Source organism: Rhinoraja longicauda, chromosome 1, assembly GCF_053455715.1.
Source record: "Rhinoraja longicauda isolate Sanriku21f chromosome 1, sRhiLon1.1, whole genome shotgun sequence".
NCBI lineage: Eukaryota > Metazoa > Chordata > Chondrichthyes > Rajiformes > Arhynchobatidae > Rhinoraja > Rhinoraja longicauda.
This window is the reverse complement of record NC_135953.1, coordinates 76,658,364-76,679,591: the sequence shown is the minus strand read 5'-3', so window position 1 is coordinate 76,679,591 and position 21,228 is coordinate 76,658,364. Positions and strand designations below refer to the sequence as shown.

The window sequence follows — 21,228 nt, the reverse complement described above, 5'->3', positions numbered from 1 at the left end:
CCCTTTTCCTAATCGGCCACCATTCATTGCTTTCCATTTCAGGTATTGCTTCAAAAATTTATGGATCAGATGTGAACCTTCAGGTTTTGTTCAACATGACACTACGCTGCTCGACAATGCCATGAATTTGGACTTATTATTCGATCCTCTCTCTCTCCCCCCCCCCCCCCCCCCTCACGGAGTTTGTACAGAGTTTGCACGTTCTCCCTGTGACCAGGTGGGTTTCTCTAAGTGCTCCGGTTTCCTCTCACATTTCAAAGACGTGCAGGTTTGTAGGTCAATTGGCTTCCTAAAAAATAATTTGTCCCTAGTGTGTAGGATAGAAGTAGTGTACGGGTGATTGCTGGTCAACATGGAATCAGTGGGCCGAAGGGCCTGTTTCACACTGTATCTCCAAACTAAAATGAATTAAATTCTTAAAGAAATATCATTAGATAAGGTACAATAAGAGCCACTTTATTAAATGAGCATGCTATTAATTTAAATATATCATTTTTATGGCAGAAAATAGTATCATACAATTACTTGTATATTTATGTAATTAATGCTTGAATCAGATTCAAACAACCAGCTGGAGGAACTCAGTAGGTTAGGCAGCATCTGTGGAGGGAAATGGAGAGTCAAATTTCAGATGGAACCCTTTCCTCTGAACTGAAAGCGTATAAGGGAGATGGGCAGTATGAACAGGTAAAGCCTCTCTCCATGACCCTGCTGTGAGATAGGCAGTATGAACAGGTAAAGCCTCTCTCCATGACCCTGCTGTGGGTGCCCCTCATCTCTCTGGTATGGAGGCATATGAGCACCATGACTATTTGTTGCTCCTTTCTTCCTGGTGTTTTGTAGTTCTTGGTAGAGACTCACTTAATATTGTACGTACCCCAAATCACACACAGCAACAAGCATTATAAGTGTTGAGGAGGAGGAGCAGGAACTGAGGGCACTGGGCACCAGACCCTGTAAAGCACCAGCTCAGATATTGGCAGCACCAGGGCTGAAGAGGGTAGGATAGGATGTGCATCCTTCAGAAACACATGTGGCATTATTGACCATTATCAAGCCAGAGGCTGAACAAGAAAATCACCAGAGGCCAGAGGGAGAGTTGTCCATTGATGCTGCCAAGAGAAGACAGATGAAGATGGCAGTGGAGTGTATGTGGTCAATGTGAACCCATGATCAAAAGCTTGAATCCTGCTCCCGAAGGACCAAAAAATATATCTTGGAGGAGGCCAACCCCAAACTCGAGCAGGTTTTTTTGGCTTACTTTTTACTTGCCCCTCGATTTTACCACTGTCCCGCCTTGTGTTACAGAGTTAAAAAATGTACCCAGCAGCTCTGATGTGGCTTGGACCTCTGTCTCCTCTCACAGAAGCTCTCTTCTCCCATTTTCTGCCCCATGTTCCCTCCATTCAATAGATCTGCTGAGCATCAGGGATCTTAGATGCTCTTATTCCACTCCATCCCATCTCAATTGTATTTCCATGGGTGACTTTCTGTCTGTGCCTTTTGGTCATCTTCATTATCTTTTGGGTACTTTTAGTAACTTTCCGACAACTCACATTCTGTGCACATGTGGGTTCACTAATCACTATTCCATATTACACCCCGGATCCCCCACATCTTGGAAGTGTTCTTGCATTTCACCCCATCTCTCCCATTCCAAGATGCCCACAGATTCCAGGAACGTCAAAGTAGATGCCAGTCAATACCAAGCCCTGAAGCTAAGAATTACCTGTTTCAAATTACATCACCATTTCCTTCAGGTACTCACTGGTCCCATTAAACACGGTTTAAAATAGCCTGAGAACTAATCAAATCATGGAAGGGTTGTGAAAGGAATTAAAAAGTAGAAAAGAATTAGGAAAACAATTGTGGAAAGTCATTTTCCTTTTGATCCCCGAGGAACAAAGTAAACAAGATAATAAAATAAACATGCAGTGACTTTTCTTCTCATCATCAAAAAATAGTCCATTTTAATCATTTTACTATTAAAAATAGAAAGTACCAATCATTTACTTTACCTGGCAATTGAAGCAATTTTCCTGATCTAATATCGAATGCAGCACAATTATATTAAATGTCAATGCATAGTGTGGATTACCAACACTCTGATTATGTCCGATTTTAAAAATGTATGATGTGTAGTCAGTCTCAAAAGAGAATAAAGCAGCTTTCCATGACATGAGCAGGACTCAAGTTAATATTTGCATGCAGTGTGAAGCATGACCAGAATTCATATGACTCATTTGTGCGCATTATATGCACTGCATCGGCATCTCATAATTGAGGGCTTCAAGTTTTACTAGATAAAGCATTTCTATTACACGATGCAAGCTGAATCCAAATGTCTTGCACATAGATCATTCTCACCAGTAAAGTTACGAGTGGCTTTCCAATTCCAACTTTTTTTAAGAGGCAATATGTGGATGAGGGTATAAAAAATACTTTCTGAAATACTTTCTACTTTAAGAGGTCTAAATTGATAAACTGCAGATGCTGGATATCTAAAATACGATCAAAAATCACTCAGTAGGTCAGGCAGTATCAGTGGATACAGAGGCGTTAATCTGAAATATTCACTCCCTTTCCACAGAAGCAGTCTGACTTCTTCAGTGCTTCCAGTTAGTCATAGAGTTATACAACCTGGAAACAGGCTCTTTGGCCCAACTTGCCCCTGATGACCAAAATGCCCCAACGACACTCATCTGCGTTTGGACATATCCCTCTAAACCTATCATGCCCATGTCTCTGCTGTCTCCACTTCTTCATTAAGGCCTGTCTTACCACTAAATTGATGCAACATCATTACCGGTAATATTCATGAAATGAACCAGCAGCAGAAAAAGATTTGTTTCACTGCCATCAAAGAAAGATGCCATTGTGTAATAGATGGGCAAGGTTTGGACTGGATACTGCTATATAACCAAGAAAAAATAAGCGAAATATAATGGAGAATAAAATATCAATCATTGTGGAAGGGCAAGTGCAGCAATCAGGAACAAACGTAATTTTTTAAAATGTGATCAGTGCTAATTGGGAATTCCAAATGCCAGCTCAAGCTTCAGTTATGGGGAGATACTGGAGAGCCTGGGCCTGTTTTCCCTAGAGCGGAGGAAATTAAAAAGCGTTTGATTCAGGCATGTAAAATTATGATAGGTATACATGGGGTAGATTGCATGAAAGTTTTCCTTTTACCAGAGGTGAATAAGTTTTGAGGACAGAAATTTAAGGCAAGGTGTAAGAGCTTGACAGGGAATCTGAGGGGAATTTTTATCATTCAGTGGTGAGTACCTGAAGTGCACTGCCAGAGAAAATGGTGGAAGTGGAGTTGATGGTCGCATTTAAAAAGCGTTTTGACAAGCATTGAAATCGCCCAGGCCTAGGAAGGCTACAGGCCAAGTGCTTGAAGATGCGATTAACATGGATAGGTGCCCACTGGTCGGCGTGGGCCGAAAGGCCTGTTTCCATGCTGTATGACTCTATAAACAGTCACGGACCCAGAAATTCTAAAGCGTTTTAAGATGAAAGTTATATGAGAGTGTGGAAGGCATACACCAGTTACGTGCGATATCTGCAATTATTCTGCTGGAAGGATATTGAAGAGCAAATTTACAGGGGAATTAGAGAGCGTGCAAAACAGATAATAGTGATCTTGAGGGTAGGAAGGAAGACCAGCAGCAAACATTCAAGCATATTTTTTAGGCACATGAACAATAAGAGGATTAGAAGAGAGGAACTGGGGTTCAGCATAGAGCAGAAAGGAAATCTACTCGAGGGAGTGGATGGTATGGCTCATGTACCAAAGGAGTGTTTTACATCAAAAGAAATCCTGAGTTTTATAAATAGAGGCATCAGAAGCAAGAGCACAGAAGTCATGATGAACTTTTAAAAAACATTTGTTTGGCCACTGAATTCCGCATATTCAAGAGGGTGCAGAATATATTAACCTAAATAGTTCAATGAAAAAATCAGAGAACTTGCGATTGTTCTCCTTGGAATAGAGGAGGTGGGAGAAGAAATTAAAAACTGAAGGTTATAAACATAGATCGAGAAACCAAAGGTATTAATGGGTCTAGGTGATGGTAAAAGAACTGCAAGTATTATGAGGAATAACTTCTCTTGTAACGCAGCCAGAGGTTATGGACTAGAAAGGCATGGCTGGATTTAATCATAGCACATAACAGGAAGAGGATAAGTATTAGAAAAAAAAACAGTTGCCTGACTGTGGGACAAGTCACAAAAGTGGGACAAGTTGTTCTTAAATAGGGCCAACATGGAAATGATGGGCAGAGTGGGTTCCATCCATGCTGTAGCCATTCTATGATGCTGGGGTTAAATGTGGAAATAGCATGAAAACTTAAAGATGGATGCCTTGCACGCCTTGGCTCGCCCAGGTAGACGTGTGCCCTTCAACAAGTGTTGAAGGACACCTCATGCCTTTGTTTGAGACCTGTTTTGTTGATGTTTGGGTGGCAAGGTGACGCAGTGGTACAGTTATTGCCTTACAGCACCAGAGACCCAGGTTTAATCCTGACTTGTCTGTATGGAATTTGTATGTTCTCCCTGTGACCGTGGGGGTTTTCCCTGGGATCTCTGGTTTCCTCCCACACTCTAAAGACATACAGGTTTGTAGATTAATTGGCTTGGTATAATTGTAAATTGTATCTAGTGTGTGTATGGTAGTGTTAGTGTATGGTGATCGTTGGTCGGCGCGGACTCGATGGACCGAAGGGCCGTTTTCCGCGCTGTATCTCCAAACTAAACTAAACATCAAATCAGGCATCCAATGATTGCATCTTCAAAAATATTTCATTCTATTGGACACAAAAATATTATGCTTTGTGACAGCACGTCTTGGCCTCAGAATGTTGGCCTCTTGAGTATAAGAAGCCAATGGAAACTTTGATGTGAAGGTCAGAAAAGCTTTCCATCTTCCAATGCAGAACCAAAACAGGGATAAATAGAATAGGCAACTACATTGACAATTTTGCTAATGGCAAGTTGGCTCAACAAAAAGATTATCAGAATACAAAAGCTGTGTACTTAGCATTCAGCAATCTAGCACACTTGATCAATAAGCTCAGACTGGGTGAACACATGGGTTCCAGTAATTATTGAATACAATTACAATTGACACTGTAATTAAGGTCAAGGCTGAAAGCAACAAAATAGCTCTCCAGATCGAGCTGATTTTCCATGATAAAACCAGCCTGGGTTCAGGTGGAATGAAGATGAGGGAGTGGAAAAAGCTGACACTGAATTGGCACTAGACACGCAAGGATGAATCACTTTCGATAGTACCTGGATGAATGTCCAGAGTGATATGATAAAATTGGAAACAACCAGGAAAGAGTTTTTTTATGGCATTTCACTTCGTCTAAAGTCAATTTCCAATTGTATGACACCAAAAACAAGCTTATGCAACCGATGTTTAGACCAATAACACCCCAGTTACGATATTGAATGCGTCCATTAGCTCAAATAAGTCATCAATTTTGATTTGGTCAAATATAAACAGACTGGTCCACTGGAATGTCTAAGTAAAGATGATGAAATAGGTGAGAATGCATTAAAAAATTGTAAATATTAAATATAGGAACCTGCGTTGAACTCTAGACTTAACCATTTAGAGCGGCACAATAGAGCAGTTCAACAAGAAAGCACCTACAGGTAATTTTGCAAGTCTCCCTGTGACCACATGGGTTTTCTCTGGGTGCTCTGGTTTCCTCCCACAACCCAAAGACGTGCAGATCTGTAGGTTAATTGGCCTCTGTAAATTGTCCCTAGTGTGTAGGATAGCACTAGTGTACATTGGTTGGTGCGCACTTGAGGGGTCGAAGGACCTGTTACCGCGCTGTATCTCTAAATGTAAAGCTATATTTCCAAATATAGGCCACATTTATGTTGCAGTGTGTAATTTGCAGGTGAAACCATGGACTACAATGGACTTTATTTGGATTGTTAAGTGTAAAAAAATAACTGCAGATGCTGGTACAAATCGAAGGTATTTATTCACAAAATGCTGGAGTAACTCAGCAGGTCAGGCAGCATCTCAGGAGATGCTGCCTCCCATTCCTTCTCTCCTGAGATGCTGCCTGACCTGCTGAGTTACTCCAGCATTTTGTGAATAAATTATTTGGATTGTTAATTATCCCAAACCACCTAGCTTCATCCTGGCTTTTCAACAACCTCCACCAGAGATTTACAAGTCAAATCTAATGATGCTTAAGCTGTTGTGTATAACCCCAAAACATTCAGTCCACAGTAAAACAAGATTACACATTATCTTCCCCTCACAGTGATGAAAAATACCTTCCATGTTAGATCAGTCAACAAAATACTACATGGAATATAATTTGAAGACTGCTGTGATATTAAAAATGCATCAAGAAAAACAATTAGTCTAGGATATAGCGTAGGGCACAAGATTACATATTCTACAGCAGTTTGCTTTTTATTTTACTCTCTAGAAGTAGAGAACCGATCTCAGAAGATTAAGGGAGTTGATTTGAGTATGTAATTAGAACCCACTGACTGTTAAAGAGGATTGAATGGATATTCCTCAATTCATTTTTATTCAGTTTTTTAAAAAACTGAACACAGTAAGGAGAATGTGAATTATTGTTAATACTGTGCTTTTAAACAAACTAAGGGGAAATTAGAACAATGTTTATGCTTTAAAGAGAAGGATTATTATGATGAAGCATGAATCAATATTTTTTAGCTATCAAACATTACCCCCCCTCCTCACCCTAAATGCTTAGCATGCATGGAGAATGAACCATGGGAGAATTTATCGGTGGATCTTGCGAATGATGTGGTTTGGTAAAAAATGGGATTAATTCACACGAACAATAAGATAATATATTTTACAGGCATTAAATATATTCATAAAAAGCTCCATATTATTTCCAGTATAAAACAGGCTTATTAGGTTTATGAAAAAAGGGCTTAAACCTCTTTGTTCCATTTGCCAAATTACATAACTTCAAAACTTCATGAAGTTACATAACGTCTGGGCATAAAAAGTGAAAACACTTCAAAAGGCAGTTTATTAAAATATGCTGTCTGGTAAGGAAGTTTTTGCATATTTAAATAGGAACTTACCATGAGTTCCCGGTACTTTTTCTTCAGTGATTGATGGCGTTCCCTTAGCTGGTTAGCCATTAGTTTGTACTGATCCCGTTCCTGTTGATACGTATCAAGTTCCTTGGAGAGAATCAATAGAGCTTCCTTCTTACTCTCCAGCTTCCTTTTGCATATCAAATACTGAGGCAGAAGAAATTTTTTGAAGTTAGGCCAAGTCAAGGACAAAAAAATCATCAAATTTCAGGTTTACAAAAGAAGCAGTAATTCTCACTCTTGAACTTACCACAAGCAGCTTATTTTATCTACTAAAATATTTTGTTTAGTTTAAACATACAACATAGATGTAGGCCCTTCGGCCCATCGAGTCCACACTAATCATTCACCATTATTCACACATCCATTCACCATTATCCCACCATCTCATCCATTCGCGACACATCAGGGGCATTTTTACAAGAGGTCAATTTACGTACAAACCCATACATATTTGGGATATGGGATGAAACTAGAGCACCTGGAGGACACCGACACGGTTACAGACAGAACATTCACATTTTACACAAACAGCACGAGTGGTCAGGATTGAACCCGGGTTTCTGGAGCTGTGAAGCAGCAGCTCTACCTGATGTGCCACTGTGCTGCACTTTTGAAATATTATCCTCGTACATTTTCGTCAAATGCTGCAACACTTGCCCGCATTTCTATTCCTGAAACCGGTGCTCACAGAAAATCAAATGCACTTAGTATCAACGAAGCCTTCAGCACATACGTACAAAACATCTAGAGACAGATGATAGGCGGTTAATGCACATCAGAGCTAAATGTTGGAATGTACCCACTAATGTTTCCATTAAACAAATTGAATATTCTCCAGGTCACGAGGGAGCAATTTCAAGGGATCATATCATCATCATATATATACAGCCGGAAACAGGCCTTTTCGGCCCTCCAAGTCCGTGCCGCCCAGCGATCCCCGTACATTAACACTATCCTACACCCACTAGGGACAATTTTTACATTTACCCAGCCAATTAACCTACATACCTGTACGTCTTTGGAGTGTGGGAGGAAACCGAAGATCTCGGAGAAAACCCACGCAGGTCACGGGGAGAACGTACAAACTCCTTACAGTACAGCACCCGTAGTCAGGATCGAACCTGAGTCTCCGGCGCTGCATTCGCTGTAAAGCAGCAACTCTACCGCTGCGCTACCGTGCCGCCCATTTCTTGATTCCTATGCCAATGACTGGGAATGCCTGCCCTTCTAAAGTTGGAAACATACTGGTGGGAAGGAAGAGAATTTGGCAGTGCAGGATTCTTGTCTGTAAAGACTCTAACACCTGTTCCCTCCACCACCTTGAAAGAAGCAGGGAATGGTGAGTGGTCACAATTATTTTAATTTTACTTTCCGAGTACCCAGGCCGGCCTGACCACCGCTGGACCATGTACATCCCTCCTCAACTACACAGGGGAAGAAGGACTTTCTTTGATCAAAGTCCCCACAAACCCACCTACGAACTTGGCCTTACAATCATCAGATCTGGCACTGTGATCCTTACAAAGCACACAAAATCTCACACATAAGGTTGAAATTCAGCCTAAATTTCATGTCAATTTTAGACCCTGTCAGGCTGCAGATACAGTGGTTGTGTGTTTGGTTTTTCATCCACAATATCTCAAGGACTATATAACCAGAATAGACCAGGTAAATGCACAGTCTTTTGCCAGTGTTGGGTAATCGAGAACCAGAGGACATAGGTTTAATGTGAGGGGGGAAAGATTTAATAGGAACCTGAGGGGTAACTTTATTCACAAAGGGTGGTGGGTGTATGGAATGGGCTACTGGAGGAGGTAGTTGAGGCAGGTTCCATCATAACATTTAATGGACAATTGGACAGGAAGATGAATAGGACAGGTGTAGAGGGTTATGGGCCAAGCGCGAGCAGGTGGGACTCGTGTAGATGGGGCATGTTGGTCGGAGTGGGCTAGTTGCGCCGAAGGGCCTGTTTCCACGCTCTAAGACTCTATAACTCATACTAGTTTAAAATCTCCTGCTGGTATAGAGTTCATTTAGACTACTCTTGTTTTCAAATATTGGAGAAAAATGTACAGGAGATTTCACTGAATTAAAATCCTTGTGTCAAAAGTCAGAGGGTTGATATTTTTCAATTGCAGATTAGCAAGACTGAAAATTGGCGAATGACATCCACTGACTCTTTCAATTCACACAATACAACTACTGTAATAAATTGTGTTCATTAATTCTTGATCATTCCGTGATAAGCCTCGAGTAATTAATTCCCGACTGTGAAATCGTCATGCCCCCAGTGGATGTCGAAGCCAGCAGCCTCATTCCATCTGGTGTCTGCTCGTACAACGGAATAACAATGGAAAATCATGGGGTTCAAAATGAAGGCTAAAACCCATTCAAGCTTCAAACTCCTGCTTCAAGGAAACATCAGAAGAGTTTTGATGGGATTCCTGCGTTGCAATCACTCCTGCATATCCATAATTCTTTATTCAAACACAGTAAAACATTCTATTTAATGAACATCAATTTACTTGACCAACCACTGTAACAGAGTCTCATTACCATTTCTACACGGTTATAAAGTTAATTTAGACAGAGGGCCAAGACAGCAAAAAAAATCTATACTCACAAAGCTTGGCTGATTAGATATTATACAATATGGTGATGCGTGCAGGCATACTGAATAGCTCCAGTACACTGTTGACATTATTGTGATTCAGCTGTCATCTATTTGATCAATAAGAACGGTCGAAATGGGACCACGAGTGGCTCATTCAGCCATTCGTGAATACTTTGCCATTCAATAAGATCACCTCTGATCTTGCACCAACTCTGACTTCCATCTTCCACTTTTCCTCACTTTCCCCCACATCCCCTGAAGTCCTTGGTATTTAAAAAATAATTGATCGTGGCCTTGAAATATACTCAACAGCCAAACATCTACGACCCCTCGGGATGAGGAATTTCTTCAACTCTGTGCTTAATATCTCACCTCTTGCTCTGTAATGATGACTTATCTAAAAAGGATTCCCAAACTGCACTGGAGTGCTCTCAGGATACACGTGATGTTTCTACAGGGTAAACGTGAGAAATTGTGTAATGTTGGTGGATAGAGAAATGGTGGCATGGGAGGGTAATGTTTGTACAGAGGACAGAGGAAGATGGTTCTTCTGGTGACAGGCAGATGATAATTTATGAAGTTAAAATATAAAATGTCGGCTCATCAGATACCTGGAAGCTGGTAAATCTGGAAGGCTTTTGCCATAAAGAAAAGTTTGGGAAACTCTGCTCTGGACTCCTCAACCTCTACCCTGACAAATCACAAGAATTCTGTACAGTGCTCTATCACCCTCTGTTCTTTTACTTATGTAGAGAATATAGACCTTGTCTAGACAGCCTCAAAGGATAATTCTCTTCATCCCACAAAAGTCTCATGAAGCTTCACCAGACACCTTCTAAAGCCAATGTACTCTTCTTTAAGTAAGGGTATCAGAACTGAGAACTGTACATTATACCCAAAGTGTGATCTTATCAAAGCTTTATACATTTTGTACTCCACCCACCAGTCTTGCACATGCATTTAAAGTTTTCACATTCCTTTCCAGCCTCAATTCTTTCTCTTCTACCCAGCTTTGCATGCTTTACAATCAATTCACCTTGTCTCTGTCATTGACTTAGATTGCAAGCAACTGATGCCCAAGCATTGATCCTTTCTACCTCATAGGTTAAAACCTGACAATGAAAAATAATTTAACTTTTAGCATGTCAATTAATCCTTAATGCATGCCATTGCACGAGCCATAATTTCTGGTACAGTGCCTCAATAAATGCTTTAAAAAAATTCAAATACTTCTACTTCTATCATTTCCCCCTTATCTATTCTGAAATTACAACTTCAGATTTTTTTTAAAAATCCATCTGCATTCACTCTTCAACCATGATGCAACTATTTTTCAAATGGCCTGGGTGCTTTACTTCTAAAATTTGATTGCAGCATTCCCTCTACTTATGTCAGGCTACCTGCTCTGTAGTTCACCAATTTTTCACTCCCTCATTTCATCGTACTCAAGTTTAATCCCTTTAAAATGATGGTAACGATTCAAAATTATGGAGGTGTCTGAAATTCAAAACCAATGACACCTATTTTTACAGCTACTCCGTGTAAGACACTAAGATGCAGCCCATTAACATCTTCACTGCTGTTTCTTAACAAATACTAATTATTTAAATATATAAATATATATTTGATCAATAAGAAACTTGATGAGGGCACTAAAAGGTAGATGTTGTTTACAAGGACCTCACTGAGCTTTCAACAAGATATTGCATGGTACCGATCCCAAAGGTTAAGGCATACAATATCCAAGTTGTATTGGAAACTGGATCCAATATTTGCTTGTTGGTAAGAGGCCAAAGTGGATGGGTGTTTTGCTGATGGTACGACTCTAACAAGTGGTGGGCCACAAGGATTTGTGCTGGGATCTTTATTGTTTGTTACATATGACTTGGATGAGAATGTAGGTGGTTTGATCGTAAGTTTGCAAGTTACGTGGATATTGGTGGAGGCGTAGATTGCCAAATAGGTTGTTTAAGCATACAGCAGACTACGGAACAGCTGGAAAGTTGAGTAGAGCAGTGGCAGTAGGAATTAAATCCAGACAAATGTGAAGCAATGTACTTTGGGAAGTCAAATTCTGGAAGAACATATAGAATAAATGGCAGTAAATGTGTTATGTACACAGGGACCTCGGGGTGCAAGTCCATTACTCACTGACATGATGACGCAGGCAGATGGGGTCGTGAAGAAGACATTTGGTATAGCTGCCTTCAAAGGCTGAGGTATTGAGTAAAAGACTTGGGCCATCATGTTGCAATTGAAGAAAACATTGGTTAGATTGCATTTGGAGTATTTTTAACAGTTCTAGTTGCCACATTGCAGAAAGGATTTCATATAATAGTGAGTGTTGTGACTTTGACTAAGTCATTTGAGAGACTATAGCAACTGGTAGATGTGGAAAGTCTTCATTCATCACGACAATCAGACACTTTTACGGAGGCCCACTCAGTAGCATCTCTCGAACTCAAAGTGCACCACATTTTTATACGTTTAAGATCAAAGACAATAGCAGGTGATTCGAGTCAATTTCAATCGTCACAATGACGCTGTTTATTTCAATATTTTACGTTTCACAAATGATTCCATTGTTACATTCTGACTGTGGTGCACATCATAACTGAGAGACACCTCCATGGTGGCACATCATAACTGAGAGACACCCCCAAGCACCAAGGGGGAGGGGAAGGGAGGGACAGAGGGACTATGACAGAGGATGTATGAACGTCGACTTCTCCAACTTTAGATAGTCCCTCTGTCCCTCCCTTCCCCTCCCCCTTCCCAGATCTCCCTCTATCTTTCTGTCTCCACCTATATCCTTCCTTTGTCCCGCCCCCCTGACATCAGTCTGAAGAAGGGTCTCGACCCGAAACGTCACCCATTCCTTCTCTCCCGAGATGCTGCCTGACCTGCTGAGTTACTCCAGCATTTTGTGAATAAATCGATTTGTACCAGCATCTGCAGTTATTTTCTTATAATTTAACTGAGGGTGCAGGTTTGATATAGACCAATTAACATACGCCATTGTCATTACATTTGGCAGATGCACATGATGTCTCATACACATGTCATTTTACAAACTATATCTCTTGAGCAGTCTCCTGCTGTGAGAAGGGAGACTGTGCTCTGTAGACAGTATTGTTTTGTTTACAAAGTTGTCCTTGTAAGTTCCAACTCATTGCTGTTTGCAATTACAACACGTTTTGTATATTGAAGACTGGTTCTTGTCTGTATTAATGCTTCCTATCTCCATAGTTCTATAGCTTTGGTCCCATTGGGCCCAAACCTCGCCTGCATTGGTGCAGCGCCCTCTCCTGCCCCCCTCCTCTCTCCCCCCCCTCCCCTCCCCCCTTCCCCCCTCCGTCCTCCCTCCCCTCCTCTCCTCCTCCCCTCCCCCTAATCCATCCCCCTCAACCCCCCTTATCCTCCCTCCTCCCTGTCCCTCCCCGTCCCTCCCCCTCCCTCCCTCCCTCCCTCCCCCCCTCCCTCCACTCCCCTCCCTCCCTAGGAGATAGATTTTAACTTTAAAATGTGAATAACTTAAAAAATATAACACCGATTTCAATGAAACTTCTTTCATTAGCACCAAAGTAAGTAAGTGGTGAGTAAGGTGGGCCTAAAATTGTCATGCTATCGTGTACTGTTTTGGCTGTAGTTCAGGAACAAACAAACAAACGAGTTTTGGTATATAGATTTGGACAAGTATTGAGATAGGAAAGGCATCGAGGAATATGGATATAGTGCAGGCAAATGGGATGATCATAGACTGGCTTCATGGTCAGCAAAGACGAGGTGGGCTGAAAGGGCCCATTCTGATGCGGCACATTTCAATGATTCTGCAATGCATGGAATTTTATTGTTTTCCACAGTAAAGAAAGATACAAAGAAAGGTAAAAAACAAATGGCAAAAGATACAAAAAAGGATTATGTAAAGAAATTCACAAGGGATAACAATGAAATTGCAAATGAAAATAGTACATATGATTAATTATTTTACTGAAAACAGCATGTTGATTATTCCAATTGAATCACATAAAGAATTGTAGATTTTACCACGATAAAATAACTAGAATGACACATCCCCTGGAGAAGATGAATTCCTCCCATGGTTTTAGAGGATGTATGAGAAAGTTATAGATACCTTAATTATAATCTTCCAAACTTCTCTTGATTCAAAACTTTAGATTGGACAACTGCACATTTGATGTGCTAGCTAATCAGTTAATCATCAGTTCCTCGGAAATAACTGGAATCCATAACTAAATCCAAAGTGACCTACCATGAAAATATTCACCTTATCAGAGACCGTCAGAATGAATCTGTAAAAGAGTAGGTCACGCATACGAAGATTGAATTTTGGAGGAGATGATTAAATTACTGGACAGGGTAATAATGCAAGACCTTGCAATGTGTTTGCAATTATTCACCATATTCATAAACTGCTCAGGTAACGGCATAACTGTGTGAGGCACTGTAGGCAATGCCGAGGGAAGCAAAACATCATAAAGTATTATCAGTAGATTATGCCAATGAAAACTAGCTATATGGACTAGAAAAGGACAGATTGGGGTAAATGCCAAAATACAGGAAGGAGAAGAGGTCTAAACAGGTTTAGCAGTCATGTATATAGATCTGTGCATTTGTTAACTGCACACCTGAGGGAGATTGACAAAGAAATTAAATGGGCACCCAGCTCAAATTCTGAGCCCACAGACCTTCAGACTCACAGATTACAGAAAGCATTTGTTCAAACAACCCCAATTTATCATAGAAACATGAAGCTCCATCATATCTAAGTGTTCTGGAAAGCAATAAACTTGAATAACTCGATGGGTAGAATTTTTTCAAAATAAATATGTATTTGAGATAAATATGTATAGTCAATATCTATACTGCAAAATAATAGTCCTACAACAATCAGACTTAAAATGTTTTAAACAGCATTTCTGCGACAGAAACATTTTGTATATTTGGCAATATTTTTATTCCCAAAACATATCTTTTAGCAGCATTTATCAAAAAATAACTGGAGAAAGTATTTCTGTTAATAAATATGGAACATATGTTTGGACTTTATCAATGTTGCACTATAATTCATGCAGCAGATAATAAGGGTAGACAAAATTTAAATACCACTGGGTAGTAAAATGTGCTGATCATTTTGATCTTCAGAAAAGAGCAAGCCCACGTCTTAACTTTTCAATGATCACTCAATAACTGATCTACATTTACTACAGCAGTGTCGGTAAATATTACCTAGAAATTGTATCTTAAAATACTGCTTTTTTTTCCAAATTAAAATTGATTTAACCCAAAGTAATTGTATCTCCTACCAATTCCAACTCAAAACAAATAAAATGAGAAATTTGACAGGGAACTAATGTGAGACAACCTTGCAAGACCAACATGACTTCTGAGTCAGTGATATATGTGATAACATCAGTGTTGCAGGGGAACCTGCATCAAAATCTCCTGTTGAAGGACCCTGCTGGGACAGGATGGTATTTTAAATAGAGTACCCTTCTGGGTAGCTTGCATGCAAATAAAATGCTACCACCTATTAGGGTGCAGAAATGTCTTTCCACATTTAGTTTACCTTAGTTTCATTTTAGAGATACAGTGCGGAAACAGGCCCTTCGGCCCACCGTGAGTCCACGCCGACCAGCTTTCCCACACATTAACACTGCTACAAACACCAGGGAAAATGTACATTTATACCAACCCAATTAACCTACAAAGCTGCAGGTCTTTGGAGTGTGGGAGGAAACCGAAGATCTCGGAGAAAACCCACGTCGTCTCAGGGAGAATGTACAAACTCCGTACAGACATAAGAAAATAATTGCAGATGCTGGTACAAATCGATTTATTCACAAAATGCTGGAGTAACTCAGCAGGTCAGGCAGCATCTCGGGAGAGAAGGAATGGGTGACGTTTCGGGCCCGGTGGTATGAACGTCGACTTCTCCAACTTCAGATAGCTCCTCTGTCCCTCCCTTCCCCTCCTCCTTCCCAGATCTTCCTCTATCTTCCTGTCTCCACCTATATCCTTCCTTTGTCCCACCCCCGACATCAGTCTGAAGAAGGGTCTCGACCCGAAACGTCACCCATTCCTTCTCTCCCGAGATGCTGCCTGACCTGCTGAGTTACTCCAGCATTTTGTGAAAAACTCCGTACAGACAGTTGGGATCGAACCTGGGTCTCCAGCGCTACAAGCGCTGTAAGGCAGCAACTCTACCGCTGCACCACCGTGCTGCCCGAGACATTATTTAGACAGAAGCATTTACACATAAAGTACAAGAAGCCTAAGCTTTGAAAAAAACAAAAGGTTTTTAAATTGAGCTACATGCCTGGATACATGCATGGCATCAGAGTAACTGAACAAATGCACATGTTATTGCAGGATAAATTAAAACTAAGAACAAGGGCCCAATAAGGAGTGGCTGCAAATTAATATATAACGATGTATTAATGCTCCCTTTGCCCATTGTCAGTTGTATCCAAGTCTGGCTCTGCAAAACTCAATAAAACCATTCCTGTCCAAGCAAAGAATGCAAAGAATGAAAGAAGCAAAGATCATTTTTCACACCGGAAATATGTCCCTCCATTTTTTATTAATCCTGTCCCTCTAAGAATGTAATTAATTATTATGAATGCACCCAGGCCTCCACTGACATCCAATATATATCTAACGGCCTGATTATACATCTTCCTCCTATATTCCCTTGCACCATGGGAAACACGAGCTTCATTGTGCAAAACATGAAGTGCTGGAGGTACTCAATGGGTCAGACAGCAATTGCGAAGGGAATGAATAGACAACATTTCAGGCTGGAACCCTTCTTCAGACTGAAGGCCACAGCCCGAAACATCACTCGTCCATTCCCTACACAGATGCAGCCTGACCCACTAAGTTCCATCAGCACCTTGTGTTTTGCTCAAGATTTTAATGTCTGCAATTTCTTGTCTCTCAAACTTAGGTGTTTTCCTAACACATTAAAACTGTAACTGTAATGCAGTAGGCATAACATTAAACCTACCTCTGCTCATGGACTTTTCTTATATAAAATCAATTCAAGTATAATGAATATTAATTAGAGGAAGGTCAGCTTCAATGGGATGAGAATAGATCTGGTACAGGCATACTGTGACCAAAGGACAGCAGGCAAAATTGTTGCATGACAATTGGGCTGAAGAGATAGTTCAGATAACCTGAGGCACAATTCCATGAGAAGCAAAAGAAAAAACATTAAAAAAATGTCAAAGCTCTCTGGACGACTAAAGAGAAACTGAGGAAGATAAAGAAAAGCATGTTTGCTTGTGACAAATGTTCGACTATAAATATCAGCGAGAATCAAGTTGATTATAGAAGAGTCCACGTGAAAGTTAAAACTAAAATAAGGGAGACAAAGAGAGGATATGAGAAAAGATTAGCTGCCAAAATAAATGAGAGTTCCAAGAATTGTATGAGTAAATAAATAATAAAAGGGTCTTGCATGGAGAAGAGGGATGTGTTGATTGGATCTGCAGGGGCACTGACCATAATATTTCAAGGCTCTTCAGCTTTAGGAATGGTGCCAGATAGTAGAAAACATTACTTCCTTGTTCAAAAAGGGAAGTAAGGATAAGTCCAGGAACTACAGGCCAGTTGTTTAACGTCAGTAATGGGAACACTTTAGAAACCTAGATCCAATTCAGGGTTTATAGTCACCTGGAGGAATTTATTAAGAGGAAATAAATTAATTAAGTCAAGCCAGCATGGAATTTATTAAGGGCAAATCGTATTCAACCAACTTCATATAACTTTTTGATAAGGTAACAGGTTGAGTTGACGAGGTTAATGGAGTTGATGCGGTCTGTGTACTTTTGATAAAGTATCACATAACAGGCTTATCGGCAAATTTGAAGCATGTGGCTTAAAAGCAACAGAGATAAGATGGATACAACGTTGCCCAGGTAAGAGGCAATACAAGGTTAAGCGAATGGTTGTTTTTCAGACTGGTGATGAATAACGGTGGTCAATTGGAATCAATGTTGAGGCCATTCCTTTAATTTTAATTAATGACCTAGATTTGAGAGTGAAAACCACAATTTCTAAAGTTGCGGTTGACATAACGGATAGTGATAAACTCCAGCAGGATAAAGCAAGTTGGTAGAATGGGCAGATAAAGTTTATTGCTTAGATATAGGAGATGATACATCTTGGAGGAAGAGTAGAGTGACATATCGAATGAAGGATACTATTCTCAAGAAGTGTAGAAGCAATGAGACCTGGTGATAATGATGAACAAGTCATTCAAAGTGATCGGGCAAGTTGAGAAACCTGTTAAAAGGGCAAAAGGCAATACTGGCCTCTGTCAACAGAGTAAGGAAAGCAGGGAAGTTATGCTGCACCACAATAAAATATTGCTCTGCTCTCAACTGAAGGATTGTGTTCAATTCTGCTTGTGTCACTGTAAGAAGCTTGTGAATGCGTGAGAGACGGTTCAGAAAAGATCTACGAGAATAGTTCCTGAAATAGTTACAAGGATACAGTTACAGTTACAAGGATAGATTAGAGAAGGTGGGACCAATTTCTTGACAGAAAATATATAAAAAGATGAGAGGTCTGGATATAACTGATACCGGGAGGCTGTTTTTGTTGATGGAAGGGTTGAAGATTAGAGATCACAGGTAAAAAATAAAGGGCAAGGGAATTAAGAATGACGTGAGGGGAAAAAAGGCAGCATGGGATTACAAACAGGGATGCACCTCCTGGCAATATTGTGGAGGCAGGTTCCAGTGTGGACTTCGAGGGAGTTGGATAAATGGTGAAGACAAATTTGTGAAGCTATGGAGGAGTGGAACTATGAGTTGCTCTCCTGGAGATTTGGTGCTAATACAATGGTTCTTATGTGCTATGATTCTATGATGTATGGTCTTGTTGGAGGAGATCAGGGTGTATATGTCATGGACACTTTGATCATTGAAACGCTTAGCTTATTTTCAATACCTGCCTTTTTAATCATTGATGGCTTATCCATTGATTGTCACCTTGTCGTGGTGGAGAAGCTCGTGTGGTCCTGAGATCCTGACAGCGATGCCGTTTGGAGCGATGCTCCTGGTAGGGTCACCCTTGGCGGTAAGTTCGAGGGGGCGGTCCCTGACAAAGAGCAATCCAACCAAGACCTCAACTTTGCAACAGGCGGAGGATGATGGCTGACGTTAGTGGAGCGTCACAACGGCTGGGAAGGCGGATGAAAGCTGCAGTGGGCGGGTGCTATAGATGGGAAGGTAGACGCTGCTGCTCCCACGAGTCTCGGACAGATGAGGCTCGTCAGCCTGGGAAGGCAGTCTATCTAGGAGAGGAAAAACTCTGATCTAAAACCTCCACTGCCTTGTGGCCATATCCAGTCATGGAAAAGGCTCCAGGGGTAAACCTCAAGAAAAATCCGGCATCGGAGTCCCTAAGGCAGTTTGTCGTTGTCTACAACCTCGTTCTGGCAGCTCCTGCAACGGTGCTGGAGCCAAACTGTAACGGCTCTGCTGTTCCTTTGCTGCATGGGCAACAGCCTGTCCTTCATATGACATCGCCCAGGCTTACATCCGACCACACATTGACGCTGCTCTAGCCGAGATTTGGAGCAAGCAGCCAACAACCAGGATGCATCACCCATGGTCAGCCATGACCGAGGGGGGCCTTAGAATCATTGATGTTCTTGGATTAATGCACAATCACAACAGCTCTTTTCACAGGAAGCCAAGAAATTACAAGTTCAGCAGCCTCTTTTCAGTCCTTGATTTATATGATGCTAGGTACCATTGGAACTTTGTACAGCTTTGTCACTGACAAATAGTGTTTGACATTGAAATGCCGTTTCTGGCATTTGTCAGCAATCAGCTTCACTGCCATTGCAATGTTGTTGACACTTTATAATAATCTGGCCTTTTTTTTTTACAACAAATTTGGAAAAGGTTACTGACAAGCTCTGCAACCTTGCGACCAAAGTCGTGACAGCACAATTCCATACTATTTCACAGACCAACAACCACAGTAAAACATTTCAGCCTTCAAGAATAAATTTACATTTAAAAACCCTTTTCCGAGAGATCACATAGGTTTAGTTTTGTATGCTTGTGAATTCCATCTCAGTAAAACTACCTAAAAGATAAAGTATTTTTAAATAGAACCTTGCCAAATATATATCAGGCTATTATTGAGTAAATACATAAATAATGCTTCCACAGAGGTTGTCCTGTTTTTTAAAAGAAATCTCATCTATATACTGTATGCACCAAGCCAAGACATACTGGACTGTTTATACTCCCTCCAAACCCTTGGTATCATCATCTGTAAAGTTTAAAGGAGATGTGCAAGATTTTTTTATAAACAGAGAGTGGTTGTGGCCTAGAACGCACTGCCAGGAGTAATATTTAAAAGGTTTTTAGATAGAAACATGGATATTAGGTATAGGTTTAGGCTCAGGTTTATTATTGTCACATGTACCGAGGTGCAGTGTAAAGCTTTCGTTTGCAAGCTATCCAAACAGATTAGAAAAACCATTCATAGATACAATCAGTTGAAACTCAATGGTAATAGAAAGAGCATAGGGGAAGATACACAGTGCAGAATATGACGCACGTGGATCATGTGCAGGCAGATGAGATTTGTTTAGCATCATGTTTAGCATCAGCTTGACATCATTTTCGGCATCGGTATCGTGGGCTGAAGGCCTGTTGCTGTGCTGTACCTTTCTATGTTCTTATGTCCTATAACCTACCTCACATACTTTAAATCTAAAAGGTAACTCAGTTGAACTTACTCATTTGGAGCTGCAGGCCAGGGCAACTCCAACAGTAATTAGATACCCCAAATGAATACCACAAGGTAGTACATCATGGACAGAATCGTGCCAGTGATTTTAATGATCTACCACAATGAAATAGGAAACAATTGAAAAAATGCCATATGCGATCATAGCAAAGAACAAAATGAAATTACATATCTCACCACACCCTTCTTCAATGCTTTAGGAATGACTCAGAAGGAGAAAAGACACCATGTATCTTAAACTACTAAAGTATGACACCAATTTAAAAATAACATTAAACCAGACTCGGATTTTTTAAAACATACTTATTTACTCATCTTAATTCATTAAATAACACAAAACTTATTTTAGAAGGAATATATACATCTCAGTTGTGTCAATCTCTGATTCAGATTCAAATGAGTTTAATGTCATGTACAGAAGGGTATATGAAATATCTTGTTTACATGAAGCTGATAAAACAGAAGACACCAATGCAACAATAAATGCAAAAAACGAAAATCAGCAGCATGGTGCAGCGTATGCAATCTGTTGTGCAAAAAAAAATGAAGTACAATAACCAAATGAGGTGAAGTTAAGAGAGAGAGTATGTTGCAGCACCTCCAGGATGGAGATGTGACAGAGGGGATCATAAGGTCATAAGTGATCGGAGTAGAATTAGGCCATCCGGCCCATCAAGTCTACTCCGCCA

General features: G+C 40.5%; 1 protein-coding gene across 2 annotated transcripts in view; it reads right to left on the bottom strand.

The window, feature by feature from the left end:
* The window catches only part of LOC144594266 (coiled-coil domain-containing protein 149-like), a 93,713-nt gene that overhangs the window by 60,084 nt on the left and 12,401 nt on the right, over positions 1 to 21,228 (bottom strand). For both annotated transcript variants that reach the window (XM_078400534.1, XM_078400543.1), the window contains exon 2: positions 7,105 to 7,266. In XM_078400534.1, coding sequence (XP_078256660.1) covers positions 7,105 to 7,266 — 162 coding nt within the window. The remainder of the gene's footprint in view (positions 1 to 7,104; positions 7,267 to 21,228) is intronic.